The sequence below is a fragment of the Camelus dromedarius genome, chromosome 7, assembly GCF_036321535.1.
Source record: "Camelus dromedarius isolate mCamDro1 chromosome 7, mCamDro1.pat, whole genome shotgun sequence".
Taxonomy (NCBI): Eukaryota; Metazoa; Chordata; class Mammalia; order Artiodactyla; family Camelidae; genus Camelus; species Camelus dromedarius.
Genome location: NC_087442.1, coordinates 18,990,627 through 19,009,358, shown reverse-complemented (window position 1 = coordinate 19,009,358; position 18,732 = coordinate 18,990,627). Strand labels below are relative to the sequence as shown.

General features: G+C 48.0%; 1 protein-coding gene across 1 annotated transcript in view; it reads right to left on the bottom strand.

Moving 5' to 3' along the window:
• Nucleotides 1-1,870, bottom strand: part of PODXL (podocalyxin like) — a 46,206-nt gene extending 44,336 nt beyond the window's left edge. The window contains exons 1-2 of the mRNA XM_064487801.1: nt 1,853-1,870; nt 1,076-1,805 (exon numbers count right to left, since the gene is read on the bottom strand). Coding sequence (XP_064343871.1) covers nt 1,076-1,805; nt 1,853-1,870 — 748 coding nt within the window. The remainder of the gene's footprint in view (nt 1-1,075; nt 1,806-1,852) is intronic.
• Nucleotides 1,871-18,732: the final 16,862 nt, after the last annotated feature.

Below are 18,732 nucleotides of genomic sequence, written 5' to 3'. Positions count from 1 at the left end.
ACCAAGCCTACTTGTTCTCTGAGCGCCAGCCCCTTCCCACCACCAGAGCTCCCTGTGGTGTAGAGAAGACACTGTACTGCCATTCCATCCCATCCTCCCCCTAAGAGTTTAGTCCCAAACGCCAGCACTGGCCAGCAGCAGGGTCCCTTCCTTGTCTGGGCTGTCACCACAGCCCTCCTGTCCTAGAGTGGGAACATCACTCTCCCTGAAGACACCTGCTCAGGCGGGCAAGAAAGAAATGCATCTCAGCTCTTCTTAGAGGCTTTGGGACACCACCCGTTGCCCCGGATTTTGACCTTTAGAAAAAATACAGAAACTGTTCCTAAGGCACAGCCCAAGCCTGCTTCATGAGAGAGAAGGTTCTGTTTCTACCAAGGGGTTGGAGGGAAATTTCACCTTCCTGGCCATGCACTGAAAAGGGTGCTGTTCCTTTGGTGGCAATGGAGGCAGGGGCCCACTCAAGTGAGTCTGGGACTGTGGAAGGTCCACTTACTTCCAACCCCCCTCCACCTAGCCCAACAAGGGCTCAGATGGGCTAAGTCCGCACATGCTGCTAGGGAAAAAAAACTCTCCGAATGCGAAACACGCAGCCCTCGTGGGCCGTTAGAGGAGGTTGGTCACCTGCTTCAGGGACTTCCTCATGAGCTTCCAGCCTGCCGCCTTGCCTAGAATTAACGACTACACAATACCGTCCCATACCCACTCCAACACGGAGAAAAAGGGTGATCATACTCTGGGGGTCCCGCGGAAGCGTGGAGACCCACAGTGCCCACCCTTTCCCGGCAAACCCATTCAGCGCCGGCGCTCCTCTGTTTGCCCCAGCACAATCCACCACCGCTCCACCCAGATGGACACCGGGACAATCTCCGCTCGGGGCCCGACACCTGCGGCGTTCTCGGGGTGGGAAAGGGCTTGGATGGTGCAAGATCAGAGATCCACGTATGGCCCCAGCTAGTGGTGCGCGGAGGGACTGCTCCGGGTCCTGCCACGAGGCGCGGCAGGTTTCCCAGCAGCCCGCCCCGCCGGGGCACACCAGCATGATGGGGGTCCCGGCGGAGCTCGGGCCACCACTCACCATTTTGCCAGAGCGACGGGAGCAGCAGCAGCAACGCCGAGAGCACCGGCGCGGAGCGCATGGTGTCCTGGCCTCCGGCCCAGAGCAGGTGGCTGCGGACTTGGCTGAGGGGCCGGGCGGCCGGGCGGCGGGAGCGTGGGCGCCTCTCGGGGAGGCCTGGCCGTAGATTCGGCGGCCGGGCGGTGACCCGGGACTCCCGAGTCGCGCTCCGGCTGCCCCTCCTCGAGGCCGCTGCAGCAGAAACCGGCTGAGGCGCAGAGCCAGGCGGCAGAGGAGCGGCGGGCGGCTGTGTCACCGGCGGTATCTGCGCGGCTGCGGCCAGGCCGGCGACTGCGGCGACTCCGGTCCCGTCCGCGCCGGCACCCGCCCCGTACCCTCCTCCAGGAGCGCGCGGGCGGGGCGGGGCGGCGCTGGGCAGTGAACAATGAGCAGAGGAGGAAACTCCGCCCTGGCGCGCGGCGGGCGGGGGAGCACGGCGGGCTCCGGGCTCCGGGCGGGCGGCCCCGGAGCGGACGGGGGTGTGAGCGTGTGAGCTGGGAGGGGAGGCGGCGGGGGCTCCGGGCGCGGGATAGCCCTCTGCCCACCGGGCGCGCAGGTGTCGCCATAGGTGCCTCTGAGGGTGTCCGGCGGGACCCCCTACACTGCCTTGTCCAAACAGATCTGAAGCTAGGGCCAATGGCTGTGTGTTCACTAAGGAGCATTCCTGGCCTCCTGGCTGCAGCGCGTTCTGCTGCAAAGCCCGAGAAGCACGTCGCCCACTTGCCAGGTGCAACTCACCTGCGGGCGGGCGCACATCCTGTAAGACTTCTGAGCAAGTCTGTGATGTAAGGTGTGCGCGGGGCAATCTGGACTAATTAGTTGCTTTACTTCTCAAGCCGACCTCACCTGGGAATAGAGGTGATGGCAAAAATAAATAACCCCCCCAAAAGACAAATTTTTGAGGGATTAATATGTGTCAGTTTGCGTTCTAAATGCTTTGCATATATTAATTCATTTACTCTTTGCAACAGCCATGTTTTTGGCCTCATTTTGCAGACGGGGAATTGAATGAAAAAGGTTTAAGAAACTTGCTCGAAATCACATAACTGGTAACTGGCAGACCTGCTTCTAAAACTAGTGTGGAGAAATAGTTTGCGCGGTGCCTGGCATATAGTAATTGCTCAAAAAGTATTAGCTAGTGATAATAAAGATAATAAAGACCTAGGGCTTGGAGCTCAAAACCCAGCTGCGCCTAGCTATTAGTTGTAAAACCCTGGCCAAGTTACTCCATGTGCTTCGGTTCTTTCCATCTGTAATATGGAGATAACTCACCTCATAGGGTTGCTAAGAGACTTAAATAAGATAAAATGCAGGACGAGCGCTTAACACAAGGCGAGGAACCTAGTCTCCAGGAATTAAGTGGCTCGCGCTCCATGTCATAGGAGAAATTTGCAAACCTGGGATGGAGATGGGAATTGAATTTCATAAGCAGAAAGAACAAAGAAGTAACCCTCGTTTTTTTGGGGGGGGGGTCGTTTTGTTTTGTTTTGTTTTGTGTTTAAGAAAGGTCCTTAAGGATGCAGATCCTGGAAACCCCTGAGGAGGAGGCGCACCGGTGGCGCCGGGGCGGGAGTCGGGAGGGGGAGGGGCTCGGGAGGGGGAGGGGAAGCAGACCCAGAGAAGGAGGGGTGATTAACTCTGGGGGCGGGGGCTAGGATTTGGCTCACGTGACTCCTGGGTTGATAATTTGGAGTCTTTCTGCCTGAGGGGTCTGGGAGGGAAGAGGGGTTATCCCCAGGCTCAGCCCGGTGCCAAGGACAGTAGACTCCTCGAGGACCTCAAGCGGGCTGCACGCAGGCGCTGTCCAAAAGGCACAGCATCTTTGGAGCCACGAAGGAAGCGCTGAAGCCCTGGCAGGGGTTCCGCGGCAGCAGGCTCAGACTTGGGGATGGCTGGCCTGCCGGTTTGCATCAGGAAGTTTCTGCAGGATCGTTCTGGCCCCGTTTTCCACGCCCCTGGGAAGGACAGAGGGTGTTCCCTATAAATACTGTGGGATGTGTTTGTGTGTGGCTATCTTTGATGTTTTTTAGTACTGTTCTAATATCCATGCCAACAGAAGGCTTGTTTCTCTTTCTGAAACCAAGCAATACACTTTTTTTAAAATGAGATTTAAAATTTTCTTAGCGTGTGCTCTCTGACATAAACAGTGTTTTGCACTCAATCAATTGCTCCAAAAACCTAGAAATGAGCAGGTTAACTTTGCAAAGGGAGGGTGTCTACTTCACATGCACACAATTTGGGATTGGTCCCATTACCAGATCATGCAGAATTAAAATGAGAGCAGACACCTAGGCGTAGGAAACGGGCAGCTCTTTCAGCTCTTTGCAGCCGAAGGCTCAGCAAAATCAGAATTGCACCGGACCCTCCCCAGTATCCAGCAGCGCCCCCTCCCCCCACCTTATGCAGGTGGGGTCTTCAGGAATGAGGCTCGCCACGCTTAGAGATCACATACAGTGAGTGAACAGAACTGCCCCAGGTACGTGGCCTGAGCCCTTGGCCCCCTTTAACACAGTGCTGCCACTAGCTAGTTCACCGGCCCAGAATACTTGAGCTCACAGTCAAAAGCCAAAGCACTCTGTAGATGCTAGTCCATAATCCTTCTGAGATTTATTACATTTTGGTTATAGTATGCATGCATTAGCTCCCCAAGACTTTCAACTTTTTTTTTTTTGGCATTAGACAATTAAATTTATTAACATATTACTTTGAAATAATTTTAGACTTACGGAGACTTGCAAGAAGAGGACAAAGAATTCCAGTATCCCCTTTACATTGCTTCCTTTAAGGTTCGGATCTAAAAAAACTTGGACTACGGCACAATGACCAAAATAAGAAAATTAACATCAATTCAATACTACTTGCTAGTTTTAGACCTCAATCAAATTTTGTAACCCTTTTTGCTAATATACTTTTTCTGGTCCAAGAACTTATCCAGGACCCTACGTTTCATCTAGTTTTCACATCCAATTTCTTCTCCAATTTATTGGAGTAAAGACTGTTCCTCAGTCTTTAACTTTTATGACGTTGACACATGCTTTCAATCTCTTAACGTGGGGTCTCTATTATTCTTCTGCTTCCTCAGACCACTCAGAACAGCACATCACATCATAGGTACAGATACAGATACAGATACGGAATGCAAACATGAATGCCAACTGGTAGATATTACACAGGAACCTACGGCTCAAGGTTTAAAATGGTTTTTCCCATGGTCCCTGTCAGTCAAATTTAGGGGTCATGATTCTTGGCCCCATGTGGGATTTGGTGATGTTGCTGACCTCTTCCTTAAACACAGGTTTGATAAAGTCCTCTTGATCCTCATCCCAAATGACTTTAATCTCCAGTCACCACATCTGCATCTGGGGTGGGACAGAGCCTCCAGCCACCACACCTCCCAATAAAAAATAAAAGCACACATCCTTGGGCCACAGCACCTGTTCAGAAGGTGCCAAGCATGCTTTTACTTCAGTTTTCTAATCCCTGACCTCTGTGTCCCTTGTGGACGCAGAGTAGTAATTCATTCATCTTTAAATCCCAGTAAATAGTACAGTGGTGCCCTCCCCCAAGAAGGCATTCAATTCCAAAGGCTAAATAAAGAAGTGGTTGCATTTTATCTCCAAGGCCAGGCTTTATCTCTGATTGCCAAGTTGTGTGATTCTATGAATATTAGCTGAGGTTCAAGATGGGCACCTTCTCCCCAAAGTCATACACTTACCTATTCTTCTTCAGCAATATCTACTCTAACAGCATCCTATGGCAGGTTCTGTGCACAGCGCTGAGAATGCAAATGCGGGCAGCACAGCCTCCACCCTCTCAGGAGAGAAGCAGTACCTGTACACAAGCAGAGCTGAGGTCCAGCAGACACGGGGGAAGCAGAGAGCAGGACAGGCTCAGCTTTGCCTCGGGAGGTCAGGGACGGCTCCTGAGCAGGGTCTTAGAGCAGGAGCAGGACTTCACCAGGGGAGGAGTGAAAGCAAAGGCACTTTAGGCAGGTGAAGCAATGTGTGAAAGGGAAGAGGGGACCTGAGAACTGCAGACAGGTGTTTTGCCTTAAGCAGAGAGCAGGGTTTGTGGGCAGTGATGGAAGATGAGGCTGGAGAGATGGATGGGGTGAGATTCTTAGACAACGGAGAATCCCCAAAGGGTAATAAGCTGCAGGAGACAAGACCAGCCTTCCAGAACAAGATCCTTCCAGCTGTAGTGGGCTGAAGGCTCAGTGGGCAGGTGCGAGACTAGGGGTGAGCACAGCGCTTTGGGAGGCTGACGCACCTGTCCCTGAAGGGCCTGAGCTCAGACAGTGGCGGTGAGAAAGAAGAGGAGGATGCCAGAGATGTTTGGGGGGCAAAACTGATAGAATTTAGTGACCCATCAGTGTGGACGTGGTGTGTCATGCGCTGTGTGTGGCGTGCTGAGGGCGTGAAGCCATGGAGGGAGTCTGGGAGTCTAGGTTTCCCACTTGGGTTACTGGGTGGATTATCTGAGTGCCACAGTTGAATGTCACTAACTAAGGTGGAGAAGATAAGAAAAGTTAAGTTTGGGAGTAGAAAGTGATGAGTCCCATTTTGAACATGTTGACCCTGAAGATCCATGGGGCACTCAGGGGCCATGTCTAGAAGTTCTGTCTGTGACATGGAAGCTCAGTCTGAGGTCAGGACAGGAAACAGTGCACAGGCAGGGGTTGTAGCCAAGGCTTCCTGTAGCCCAGGAAGCTCTGCGGTGAGAAGGGGAGAAGCTGGAAGCAGACCCTTTCAACACTCACAGAACAGGCTGAGGAAGGGGAGATGGGGAATGAGGAGCTGCCTAGGAGGTAACCGAGAGAGAAGGGTGCCATGGAAACAGAGGGAGGAGAATGTTTTAGTAAGAAGAAGGCGGTCTTGTGTCACCTGCTGCAAAGACTGAAATCTACCAACTGAATCTGGCAATGAGAAGGTCACCGGGAATTTTACCCTGAGTGATTTCAGTGACATGCAATAACTTGGGGGAGTGTGTGGAGTTGAGGAAACAGAGCCATTGAGCGTGGATGTGAAAGGAAGGAGGGAAAACGTGGGATCGAGGGAAAGGTTTGTGTGCACTGGTTCATTGTAAAATTGGAGAGGCACCCACGATTACAAGCTGAGAGGAAGAAGCCAGTGGAAAGGGAGAAACCACAGGAGATGAGATGTGAAGCAGAGATAGAAGGACTACTCAGGCAAAGGAACTTTGTTGCTGAAAGGATGGGGTTGGGATGCTATCTGCATGGCAGATGAGGAATGGCCTTGGAGTGAGTCAGCTGGAATTTGAATCTCTGTTCTGCAATTTAATAGCTGTGTGACCTTGGGCTTTTACTTAGCCTCTCTGAGCCAGAGCCTCCTCCTCTGTAAAATAAGTAATAGCATGAATCTTGCAGAATCACAGTGAAAAAGTGAGGGAGTTCATGATGCCTAGCGGACACTTAACAAATGGAAGGGAATATTCTTGTGTTAATAGAGCTGCTTCACTGCTTGCATCTTTCCTAGTGCTTTCACTCCTGTGAGGAGCAGGGGCAACAGGGCAATTACTCTGTGTTCTTTCCTGTCGCTGCTCCTCTGCAGACATTCTCCCTCCCAGAAGCTCTACATTCTGGATCACAAGAGCGGGTCGTGCCCCAGAGCAGCGGGTGGAGAGGTTTTCCCACTGTGGTTGCATCCATGCAAGCCAGGGCTGTGGGTTGCAAAACCAGGCTGTCCCTCCTCATCAAAAGCAATGGGACTGCTTGTATCAGGGCGCCCAGCACACGGCCTGGCACCTAACTGTAATCTTCAGAATTCCTGAACACTTCAAATTCAGGGAAACCCTGGGGGCTCAGTGGATGTTAGAGGTCATGGCCCAACGCCATCATCACATAGGAAAAAACTGGGGCCTGGAGAGTTGAGCCGACTTGTCCTCACACAGCTGGTAAGCAGCACTGGTTCCAGAACCAGTCTAGAACTCCAGCCACTGTTGTAACGTAGCCCATGGCCTGGGCATGAATTATCCACATTCATGACATTCATCTGGGTCACAGTCTGTGGATCTCTCAACTCAGAAAGTCACAGGTCACATAGCAGGAGCAAAAGGAGATGTACCATGGAGAAGGGACTAAGGGAGGGAGATAAGAATCAATTCCTAAATTAACTGGAAATAAAAGAAGCCCAAGGCACCTGCTTCCTCTCAGTCTTCCTGATAGGTACGCCCAACCTGCTCTCTAGTCTCATCACCCACGTAGCCCCTGATCCTCCTCCCTGCCGCCCCCCACCATTCCTCTGCCTTGTGCAGTAAAACAGCATACAGTTAGCTTCTTCCACCCTGGAGGCTGACCAGGGCCAAAATGTGTGCTTGAGTAGGACTGCGTGGGGCTTTGCCTGTATTCTGGGCACGTGTTAAACACTACTTTCCTAAAGTGATTTAATCATCATACAGTCTGGAGGTGGAAATACATTACCATTAATCCATTTTGCAGATGAGGAAATAAAACCTTTTTGTCCCTGCATCCGCTGAAGGTAGATGTCGCTTTATTTTGTGGCCCTCCTCCCTGGATGTTGACATGCATGTGTCTAATTTCCCCCGTGAGCTCTGAGCACCTTGAGGAAAGGGCTGTGTCTAGGTCCCCTCTGTACCCAGCTCAGCATCTTGTAACCTCTCCACCTCCTCTCCTGCTTCCACTCCACCTGCCACCAGAGTGTTGTCCTTGGAATCAGATATAACAGATCCCATCCCTCACTTGCTCAAGCTCTTGGCTGCTCTCCTGTTGCTCAAATTCCCGAACCCAGCATTCAAGGCCTCCAAATTTTGGCCCCAACTAACATTTCCATCTTCTCCCACTGAGAGGGAGAAGGCTCTTTAGATTCAACTCCGACGCTCACTTTTGCTCTCAAATCTTTCTTTGCCTTTGCTTCTCCTTGTGCCTGGAATTAACCTACTTTCCACCTGTCAGTGTTTGAAGGCTCAGATTTGATACAGCCTATTGGGATCTGGCCCCCACCTCTCAGATCATAATCATCTCCTCCTCTGGGTTCCCCTTGCCTCGGGTTAGTACCTTAACTCGCTGAGTTCACGTATTTTTTTTGTTAGTTATATACAAATACACTGTGAGTTCTTTCCTGGAGGGAAAGAAGCTCACTTTCTTTATTTGTGTGTTAATTCTACACTTAACATGGCTGAAGTTGGCATCTGATAATAAAAGCAATGTGAATAATATCTAGAGTTTGCTGATCCTTCCCACGTGTGCTGGCACGGATCTCAGGCTTTTACATGCGTCACCTCACTTAGTCTTTTCAACAAACTTGTGAGATGCAGTTATTAATCCCATTTTATTAATAAAGAATCTGAGGCTTTTACGGAAATTAAGTAACTGGCCTAAGATCACACAGCTATTTAGTGGAGTCAGGATTCGAACCCAGCAGCCCGACTCCTAAAATTATTATACTACTCAGAGAGTGAATAAATGTGTGAATGAATAGGGATCCTCCTTGTACTGTAATTTTGCCTGTTGTGTCTCATGAACAGGGTTAAGATGACATATCTGCCCCTAGGAGCAAGCTAAAACACACAATGAGTTCATACCAGGCGATGAGTGTTTTTCTCAATTCAAGAAATGATTGGTTTACCCACACAACCCCTCCTACACTTGTCAAAACCCGCACCCCTGTCTCCCCAAAGAAGCCCAAACAACTCAAATAAAAATTGACACAGCCTCAGCCTGACAATTTTCTGCTACTGAAACCTCATTATACGATACACATGAGCCACAGACCATGCCCTGCATTGAAGTTAAACATGTGTAAGAACTTTTCATTTAATCACCGGATCCCTCATATCTACGGGCTGCCCACTCCCTCTGCGAAAGTCAGAATTGCTGTACCGCTCCCAGTGTTTTTATGCCACTGCTCCCCAACTCTCCCCTTCTCATTCCCAAAGATCTTCCAAACTGCCTTAACTGGTTGGTATTTGTTAAAGGTTTTTATTCACTCTTCTTGGTAGCTTGATTTGCAAAACCCAGGTTTACCTGACCCCGTGTTTCCTTTTGTTTTCGGTGGATGCACTCCATTTGGGGGCCTTCCATCTAGGGGAAAGATCAAGTCCAGGTGTCCTTGTTCCTTGCTCCAGAGGTGAGTAAAGCTACAGGAGCCCTGCCAGGACCCACAGGGACAGGGCTGCAGACCTGCAAAGATAAACAAGCTGGCCAGATATGGACGAACTACAGCTACAGGGCGGGGCTGGGACGCAGCACTGGAGGTTCCCATGACTTCATTAACCTCTGAAGCATTGTTCTTCCCCCATCACCAGGGCATTTTGATAACACTTACACACTCAGAGTGCACAGCTGGGGTGGTAGGATCTGCCTCTGTGCAGCAGGAGACACTGCAGAGCCCACAGCTCACACTGGGAAGAATCCTGACAATTAAGTAGCTTCAGAGGCTTGAATGAAATCCCAGGTTCAGAGAATCCGAGCGCTTCAGAAGTTCTTTCCTGATACCTCTTCCTTCACAGCAGGGATGGTTCATGCATTTCTAGATTGATTTCTCTCTGTGTAGTTCTGGCCTCCTGATGGCACTCAAAGGTCCAGGAGGCCACGGACCTCTCTCTGTGTTCACTCGTCCATTCCCAGGGCCTAGTACCGTGCCTGGCCATAGGAGGTGCTCGAGAAATACTGGTTGGATAAATGAATCAAACTCCAAGGATAATTTAAAAACAAAAAGTTGTATTTCTATTCTTTGTTTTACCATCATCTAACTCATGATATGGGGAAACTCCCTGATCAGGAAGTGTTTCCTTATCAGCAAAATGAGGCGGGGTTGGGGGGGGGATATCTGCCCTAACTCCTATTCAGAGATGCTTCAAAACTCCAGAGGCAAACATTGTTGAAAACCTTTGAGAAATACATTCTTTGCAGCTATTACTAATTACCATTATTCTTACTATTCATCATGTGCTCAGTCTCTCCTGGACTTTGCACACAGGTTGATGTGGCAAATCATTTTAACTCCAGGGACGAACACACCATGTTCTACCATGGAGCACCTCCAGGTTGTTGTAAATCCTCAAACCACTGGGGGACAGTCTGTAGACGCATTCTCTGTGCTGTTTTTAGCGGAGCCCTGGATCTGCCCCCTAGACCCAGAGAGGGTGACGCATGTAGGAGGGTATGAGGGTCAAGACCCGGAGGTCTGCCCCTCTGTCCTAAGGTAGGACTGCACCTAGTTCATTCTGAATGAGGCAGTGTTCTTCCCTGCTTTCACAGGGAGCCCCAGGAGAGTGAATTTCACAGCTTGCTTCACCTCTCAGGACGGGTCTAACAGTCACTGTGTCCGAGGCGTTCTTGTATCCGAGTTCTTCTATCCGGACTGGGAGCTTACTTGGTAAAATAGTTCAGACTCTTCAGAAGAAAGCCTGGGCCCAGGATTAGTCAGAACGTTTCCCTGGGGCCCACTTCCCACAAAAAGCACCCCTTTCACCTTCTGACGACTAAAGTGGCCTTTGTAATAGCAGTCACCTCCTGCAGGTCAAAAGACTGCACTGTCTCTGCGGCTGTTGAGGACCATGTTCTGACTATTCCGACCACATACTCAGGCCTAGGCTCTTAGGCTTCCCCCACCTGCTGGATGCCCCACGTCCCCAAACCCTACGCTTCGACACTGAGGACCATTCCCCAAGACCACTCTCCTCATTTCCTCCACTAACTCATCCCCTCCACTTTTGAAACCAAAAATCCACCTGTGGCAGCAAGGTTTTACTTGGAACTGTAGGGCACTGAACACAAGGGGACTCATCGGGCCACAGAGAGTCAGTGAGCCTGAGACTCCCCAGATTTCTAACCTGGGACTCAGTCCTTGAAGATGCGTTCTTCTTAATGCAAATCAAAACTACAATAAGCTATCACCTCACACCAGTCAGAATGGCCATCATCAAAAAGTCTACAAATAATAAATGCTGGAGAGGGTGTGAAGAAAAGGGAACCCTCCTACACTGTTGGAATATAAATTGGTGCAGCCACTATAGAAAACAGTATGAAGCGTCCTTAAAAAACAAAAAAATAGAGTTACCCTATGATCCAACAATACTACTCCAGGGCATATATCTGGAAAAGATGAAAAACCTCTAAATCAAAGAGATACATGCACCCTAATGTTCATAGCAGCACTATTTACAGTGGGTAAGACTTGGAAGCAACCTAAGTGTCCATTAACAGATGACTGGATAAAGAAGTTATGTGTTTGTCTGTGTATGTGTGTATATATATATATGTGTGTGTTTATATATATATGTGTGTTTATATATATACACACACACATATACATGTGTATACACACACACAATGGAATATTACTCAGCCACAAAAAAGAATGAAATATTGCCATTTGCAGCAATTTGGATAGACCTAGAGAATATCATACTAAGTGAAGTAAGACGGACAAAGACAAATATCATATGACATCACTTATGTGTGGAATCTAAAAATAATACAAATGAATTTATTTACAAACAGACTCACAGACATAGAAAACAAATTTATGATTACCAAAGGGGAAAGTTGGGAGAAGGGATAAATTAGAAGTTTGAGATTAACAGATATCCAGTACTATATATAAAACAGATCAACAACAAGAATTTACTTGTAGCACAGGGAACTATATTCAGTATCTCGTTAATAACCTATCATGGAAAAGAACTGAAAAAATATATATATATAACTGAATCAATATGCTGTACACCTGAAACTAACACAATATTGTAAATCAACTATACTTCAATTTTTAAAAAGTGAGAAAAAAAGATATGTTTTTCTTCCTGTACCAGGTAAGTTTAATAACTATAGCTAAGGTTTGCTGAGCACTTACCTTGTGCCAGGCTTTGAAGTCCTTTGCAAGCATTCTCTTATTTAATATTTATAACAAACTTGTATGGAAGGAACTATTTTCTCCCTATTTTACATTTAAGAAAACAACTTTAATAACTTGCCCAGAGGCAGATAGCTAGTAAGTGGCAGAGCTGGGCTTCAAAACCAGAGCAGTCAAATGCACATGCTCTTAACCATTCCTCCCAGCTAGCCGGAAGAAACGCACCCTTCCACTGAAAGCTGTTTCTACCTGAGCGTCGTCCATTTGTCAAGAATTAGCTCAAAAGTGCCCCATCTGTGAAGCGTGTGTTCTGAGTTTTTCTCCCCTGTGGCACTGTATTCATGTCCCCTTTAGGTTCTTGCCATACTATGATAAATGGTGGCACCTGAGTCTGTCCCACCCCTGCCCCCACCTCTGCCCTTGCTTTGGAGGGAGATGTCACCTTATATCCATTGTCGGCTCCACCAGCTTCTAAAAGAAGCTCCACCTTATATTCATTGCCGGCTCCCCAGATTCTAGAAGAAGCTCCACCAATGTTTGCTGATTGAAAAAATGATGAACACTAAGGTGGCGGCTTATGTCTCAAGCAACTCTGGGGACCTAGGCAAGCATCACATTTAGTTGGGATCCTGGAGGATAAAGAAGGAATGAGAGTGATAATCCTAGACTTGTAGAGTGTATGATATAACTGGGAAGTTGTATTTGAACCCTTGAAAAACACAGCCTATGGCTTTATGAAGAGAAGCATCAACAATGGCAAAAAATGCATATCTAGATATGGTTTACAGACACGAATGAACAATTCACATATTCAAAAAGTCTAAACTGGGAGGAAGGTATGGCTCAGTGGTAGAGAGCATGCTTTGCATATATGAGGTCCTGGGTTCAATCCCCAGCCCCTCCATCAAAATAAATAAATAAACAAAACCACATAAACCTAATTATCTCCTCCCCCCAAAAAAAATTTTTTTTAAAAACAGAAATTAAGAAAAAAAGTCTAAAAAAAAAAGAAAAAAAGTGTAAATGGAATATAGTGACTACTCCCCTCACCGGCTCCCCCAGCCACTCATACCCCACCCGCCAACAAGCAATGCCACTCATTTCTTTTGCATTCTTCCAGAGACAGTTTATGTATATGCAAGGAAAAAGTAACATGTTTTAGCTATAACATATATTGCATTTATATGCATACATACATTATGTACATGTTATACAAATATTTTAGCTATATATATTATAGACAAAATATGTAGTATGCTTAGCAAATATTACATATCCTTTTTTTAAAGATTGACTTTGCCTGGGATATTCAATAATATAACAGGCCATCAATTAAAATCCAACATTTACTAAGCCCACTACATGCACAAACTTTGATAGAAACTGGACCTCAAGACGAACGTAACAGAAGACTGGAACCCTACTTACAAAGAGCTCCCACTTTTAGGATGGGTTGAGATGCATCCTACTTCAGTTAATTCGGCCTGCACCCAGAGACAGCATGGGGCAGAGAGTGAGGAATAGGGAAGTGAGAGGAGATGGGATGGAATTATGTTTTAAAAGAGAATTAATCACTTTTCTCTACTTTTTGCCCCTGGAAACTAACCCCTGAAGTGAGTCATTGTAAAGCAGATCATATTTTCTCCATAAAAATCATGCTGCAGTTGGAGGTTACATTCTGAAGCAAGGACTTGGCACCAAAAACCACAGATATGACTGGAGATGTCATAAGAGCAAAGAACTATAAACCTTTATAATCACTTAAAATAATAAAAGTATGCTCCAAAGTGTTTTACAAATGTACATAAATGTACCAATCATATTGATGACACAAAGGGCTCCGATGAACCATAAAATGTACAGGCAGCACATTAAAAATACAGCATTGCCGCCTCGTAAATTTTCCCTAGGACTGATATATTGCTTATGATAAGCATTAAGTAAAAGATTAATTAACAATATTTCTCCTTGCCCCTCATAGAACTTAAAAGAGGCTTTTTGAGAATAATTTGAAGATACTTTGAGATAATAATTTGGAGGCATTTTTGGATTTCATGATTTAATACACTCTGAGATACCTTTTAAGCATCCAGAGCGCATTAAAAACTTGTTCGAGAGAGTTTGAACCACCTCCTAATTCTTCTCCCAATGCATTTTCTTTGATGGGGACAGGGATGTTCAAAATCACTCCTCTGACTTTAATATTGCCTTTAAGATAGAAGCAGCTCATTCAGACAGCAAAAATGAGCACAAACTTTGTACTAGACACTGAAAACTAAAAAGAAAAAGGAATAAGATGTGGTCTCTACCTAGAACTCATAATGGACCGGCCATATCACTAACATTAGCATCTACCTTTTTGAATGTTTATTAAGTACCATGGGACACCCTAGACACCCATTAGCTCATTTAACCTTCATGTTATGAGGAAGATTTTTTTAAAAACATGTTTTAGAGAAGAGGAAACAGTTTAAAGTTACCCAGGGTTGAATTGTGTTCCTCCAAAAGATTTGTGGAAGTCCTCACCCTTGGTATCTGAGAATGCAATCTTACTGGGAAATAGGGTCATTGCGGATGTAATTAGGTGAGTTGAGTTCACACTGGATTAGGATGGGCCCTTAATCCCATCTGGCTGGTGTCCTTTTAAGAAGAGAGAGAGAGGAGAGCATCACATGAAGACAGACACACAGGGAGAAGATGGCATGTGAAGATGCAGAGATTGTAGGCAGGTTTCAACCAGCCAACGAAAGCCAAGGCCACCAGCCGTCACCAGAAGCTAGCTGAGAGGCATGGACAGGATTTCCCTAGAGTTCCCAGAAAGAATCAACATTTCCAAGACCCTGATTTCCGACTTCCAGTCTCTAGAACTAAGAGACAACAAATTTCTGTGATTTTAAGTCACCCAGTTTGTGGTCCTTTGTTGGAGCAGCCCCGGGAGATGAATTCCCCACATCATATAACACAGCTGGCGAGGCGGAGCCAGGCTGAGTCGGCCTCCCACGCCCACCCCCTTAGTTGCCACCTTGAGGAGGGGGAGAAGTGCCGGCAGAGGGGCTGAACCTTGCAGAGGACAGAAAGGAGCAGCGCCTCTGCCCACTGGCGGGAGTCTGGGCAAGCTTCTCGGAGGAGGGAAATTTTGAGCTGGATCTCAGTGGTTAAGGAGGAGTTTGCCAGGGCCAGAAGAGGGGGTGGAGGGCAGGCTGGGCAGAAGGAGCAGGTGAGAAGTGGCTGCATATAAGGGAGTTGGGGCGATGACAGAAGGTTTGTGTTGCTGGTGGAGGTCCCCATTTCTTTCCTTCCTCCTCTCCTACCTCCTTTATGGAGTGGACGCAAAGGTCCATCCCCAGTGCCCGCTTCAGCCCCACTGGCCTTCCTTCCCAGGCTCACTCCTCTGCCCTCAGAGCCCCTGCCCTCACCATCACCATGGCTGACCCCTCTGGTCCCCAGGTCTCCACCCCAAAAATCACCTCCTCAGAGAAGCCCCAGAAGCACCACCCTCTGCCTCTTGAAGCTTCCTCACTGTCAAGCTGTTCTCTTCAGCCATCTCTTCATCACTTGTATACAAAGTGTTATCTACCCCACCTCCCCCAACTTAAACCTAAGCTCCCTATGAGCAGGGACCCTGTCTGGCTTGTCCCCAGAACCGAGGGCCGGGTCTGGGACTTAGGCATAGCTTCTATAAAGATTTGTCAGATGAACACGGAAAGAACTTTCTAGCAATGAAAGCAATGGATGCCCCAGGAGGGCCTATCTATCACTGAAAGGATTCAATAGAGGCTCTATAGGTGGGCCTGCAGGCCTGGAAGGCAACTAAACTAAAGCCCTCGAGACTCTGAGTCCTCTATCTGCATGAGAGTCCAGGAACCTCCTGGCAGGAAGCTCGTCCTAAGGAAGGAGAGAATCATGTCCGTCACTCAGGTTCTAGAACAACGGGCCAAGGCCAAAGAGAAGATGCAGTTCTGAGGCCAGCAATTATCTGTTTCCAAGGCTGTGCTGTGGCCCAGCTCCCATGCAGAGGAGGCTGAATTACAGAGAAAATAAAACCGAAAAGAAACACCTGAGTAACATCTCTGCTAGGCCCCAGGAGAGCAGGAAGCATCAGTGGTCCAGGCGGCGATGGCCAGAAGCCATCAAGGGCAGGGAGCAGCACTGAAGGTGTCAGCTTCAACAGCTCAGAGTAGCAGCCATGATGGCAGGAACCTGGAGGGATACTGTGAGTTGGGGGGAGGTTCAGCTGGTATGGGCGACGCTTGCCCAGAACCCCAGGGCCCCTTTCCTAATTAGCACAAGGGTGCCACTGGGGCCGGTACCATGGCTGGTGGGCAGGATGTTGCTGGCCAGACTGGAGAGCTGTGTGCTTACATGGCACGCACCCTAGTTATAGGCTGGGACTGCAGGAGGGCAGGGCCTGGGGAGCAGGGAGCCGGGAAAATACTGGCAGTTATTAAAATAGTCTTTGTGGCCCTTTTTTTTTTTCCCCAGACTGGTTTTGTCTGCAAAAACAACACAGTGAATGTTCCTGAGATTATTAAATTATCCTGTCTTCACCTTAAATGTCATAGGCACTTCCTGACACTTCCTCGCCGTGCTGTCAGAACACTTCACACTTCAGTGGCGAGCCAGAAAGAAAATCAATAGAACTAGAGCTGCAAGGGATTTCTCACCAGCTTGGTAAGATGGACGGCCTGCCTGTCCCATTTGGAGCCAGGAGAGAAGGGATTGGCTGAGTCAGTCCTTACCTGCCAGGAACTGTGTTCTATTTGGAGAGCTAAGGCACAAAGCGTGCGCGCGCGTACACACACACCCACCCAAGGCTGAATGAATGCATAAGAGTTCGGAGCTCTGCCTTCATCTGCATTGCACTGATGGGCTGGGGAAGGGGGGAAGCGGCTGAACAGAAGTCTTTCAGCCAGTGACTAAGCTCAGGGCACAGAAATCCTATCTCCTTGTTCAGAGAGAGGTGGGTCATTAAAGGGCACTTTTGGAGGGAATGATTATGGAGCGTTCATTCCTTCTGTGACAGGCGTGGTGTCAGCTGTAGATGCTTCATATGACTGAGGTTGCTCAATTCCTACAACAATGGTCACATGGATAAGGACCCTGATGCCTGAAGAGGTGGTCCGCACTGCTCCACCGCCAAAAGGGACTGAAGCAGAGGGCAGTGGGGGTATAGTAGCTGACCCACCACAATACACTACACGTCATGGGTGCCATGTTATTGTCACTGCTGAACCCTCAGGGCCTACCTCAGTGCCCAGAGCACGGCGGATGTTCAGTAAACATCTGTGGAATGAATGAAAGCAACGACAACCCGCCAGGGTATTATGGTTTCCATCCTAAGAGCATCTCCATGAGCTTGGCTTGCCTGCTCTCACATTCACCCAATGAGGAGGGATGGGAGCACGTGTTCTTGCTGTTGTTGCATTATTGCTATGGTTGGTGTCACTATGATCATTCTCCTTTTGCAGAGGAGAGAACTGCTGGGGAGCTCGGAATATTTAACTTTCCCCAGGATGGGGAGAGTTCAAGGTCCTGCCCAAGTCTTCTGATCCTCTGATCCCAAATCGAGTTCTTCCCAGTGTTCCCTGAGGAGGAAGAAACGGGCCGAACCCACCAGAAACTGCCTTATTCTAACGAGGAAGTTCATGCCTTACTTCGGACCTTGTGCTCCCTCCCTCCCACCTCCTCCTCACTTTCCCTCTCTACTCAAAGATAGGTATCTGCAAGAAGGCGACCCCCCACGCCAACTCTCACCATCCCTGCCACCCCTCCAGCTAAGAAGTGGGATACGCTGGGAAAAGCCCCAGCTTTCCGATTAATTAAGCCTGCAGAACCACTCAGCCATAGCTGGTCTCGGTTACCCGGGCAATGGGAGGCGATACCTCAGGATCAGAGGGTTGACTCAGTGAAATATAGTCTGTGGGATTGCCCTGGAAAGGTTGAAGTTGATGCAAATGTTAATTATTATTATTTTTAGAGCTCTGCCTCCCTAGGAGTTCTCTGCATGGCCTCCAGAAATGTCCAGAGTTTCCACGTCTCACTCTGAGGAGGGGGAGAATCTAATTAGTGCCTCATCCCTCTCCTTCTGGGGGAGTGCTGGACCCAGCTCCACGTGAGAGGAAGGAGGCGGCCACAAGGAAGAGAGGGAACGCTGCGCCTTGTAGGAAGCAGGAGGAGGAGGAGCAGGATTCTGTCAAACATACACAGAGGCCTGGACAGACTGCTCCCCACACCTGAGCTCAGAAATAAACTTGGATGAGGTAGACGTTTATTCTAGTTGAATTTCGAGTAGAAGGGGAGGTTATCTGGTTCAGCAATAATTTAGTAACTTTCTATTATGTTTCCTGAAGGCACCGTAGGGAGAGATGGAATAGGCATAGTAGTACCTCACTGTTCCAGATTTTACCTTTCTGATAAATTCATCCGTCTGGAATAGAGTCAGGGAAGGAAAAACAAATTCATTGGTTTGTCAGAAATATGCCATACAGTACACATACAAACCTGTGTATTTGTATATTTACTCTGGGTCTGTGAACTCTTCATTTGCACATAGTTCCAGCAGATTAAGAAGTCACAAACTTGAAAGAGAGTTGGTACTATGGGTGGGTTGGTCTAAAATTAGCCATTAGGCTATCTTTTTAGAAACAACAAAACAAAACAAGGTAGACAAGAAAGAAATCCACCAAAAATATTTATGAGAACTCAAAGTCAGCTGTGATTCCTTGTGTGGGACAGTGCATTATGTACCTCAACAATGTCTGTATTTTTTTTGAACATTTTTTA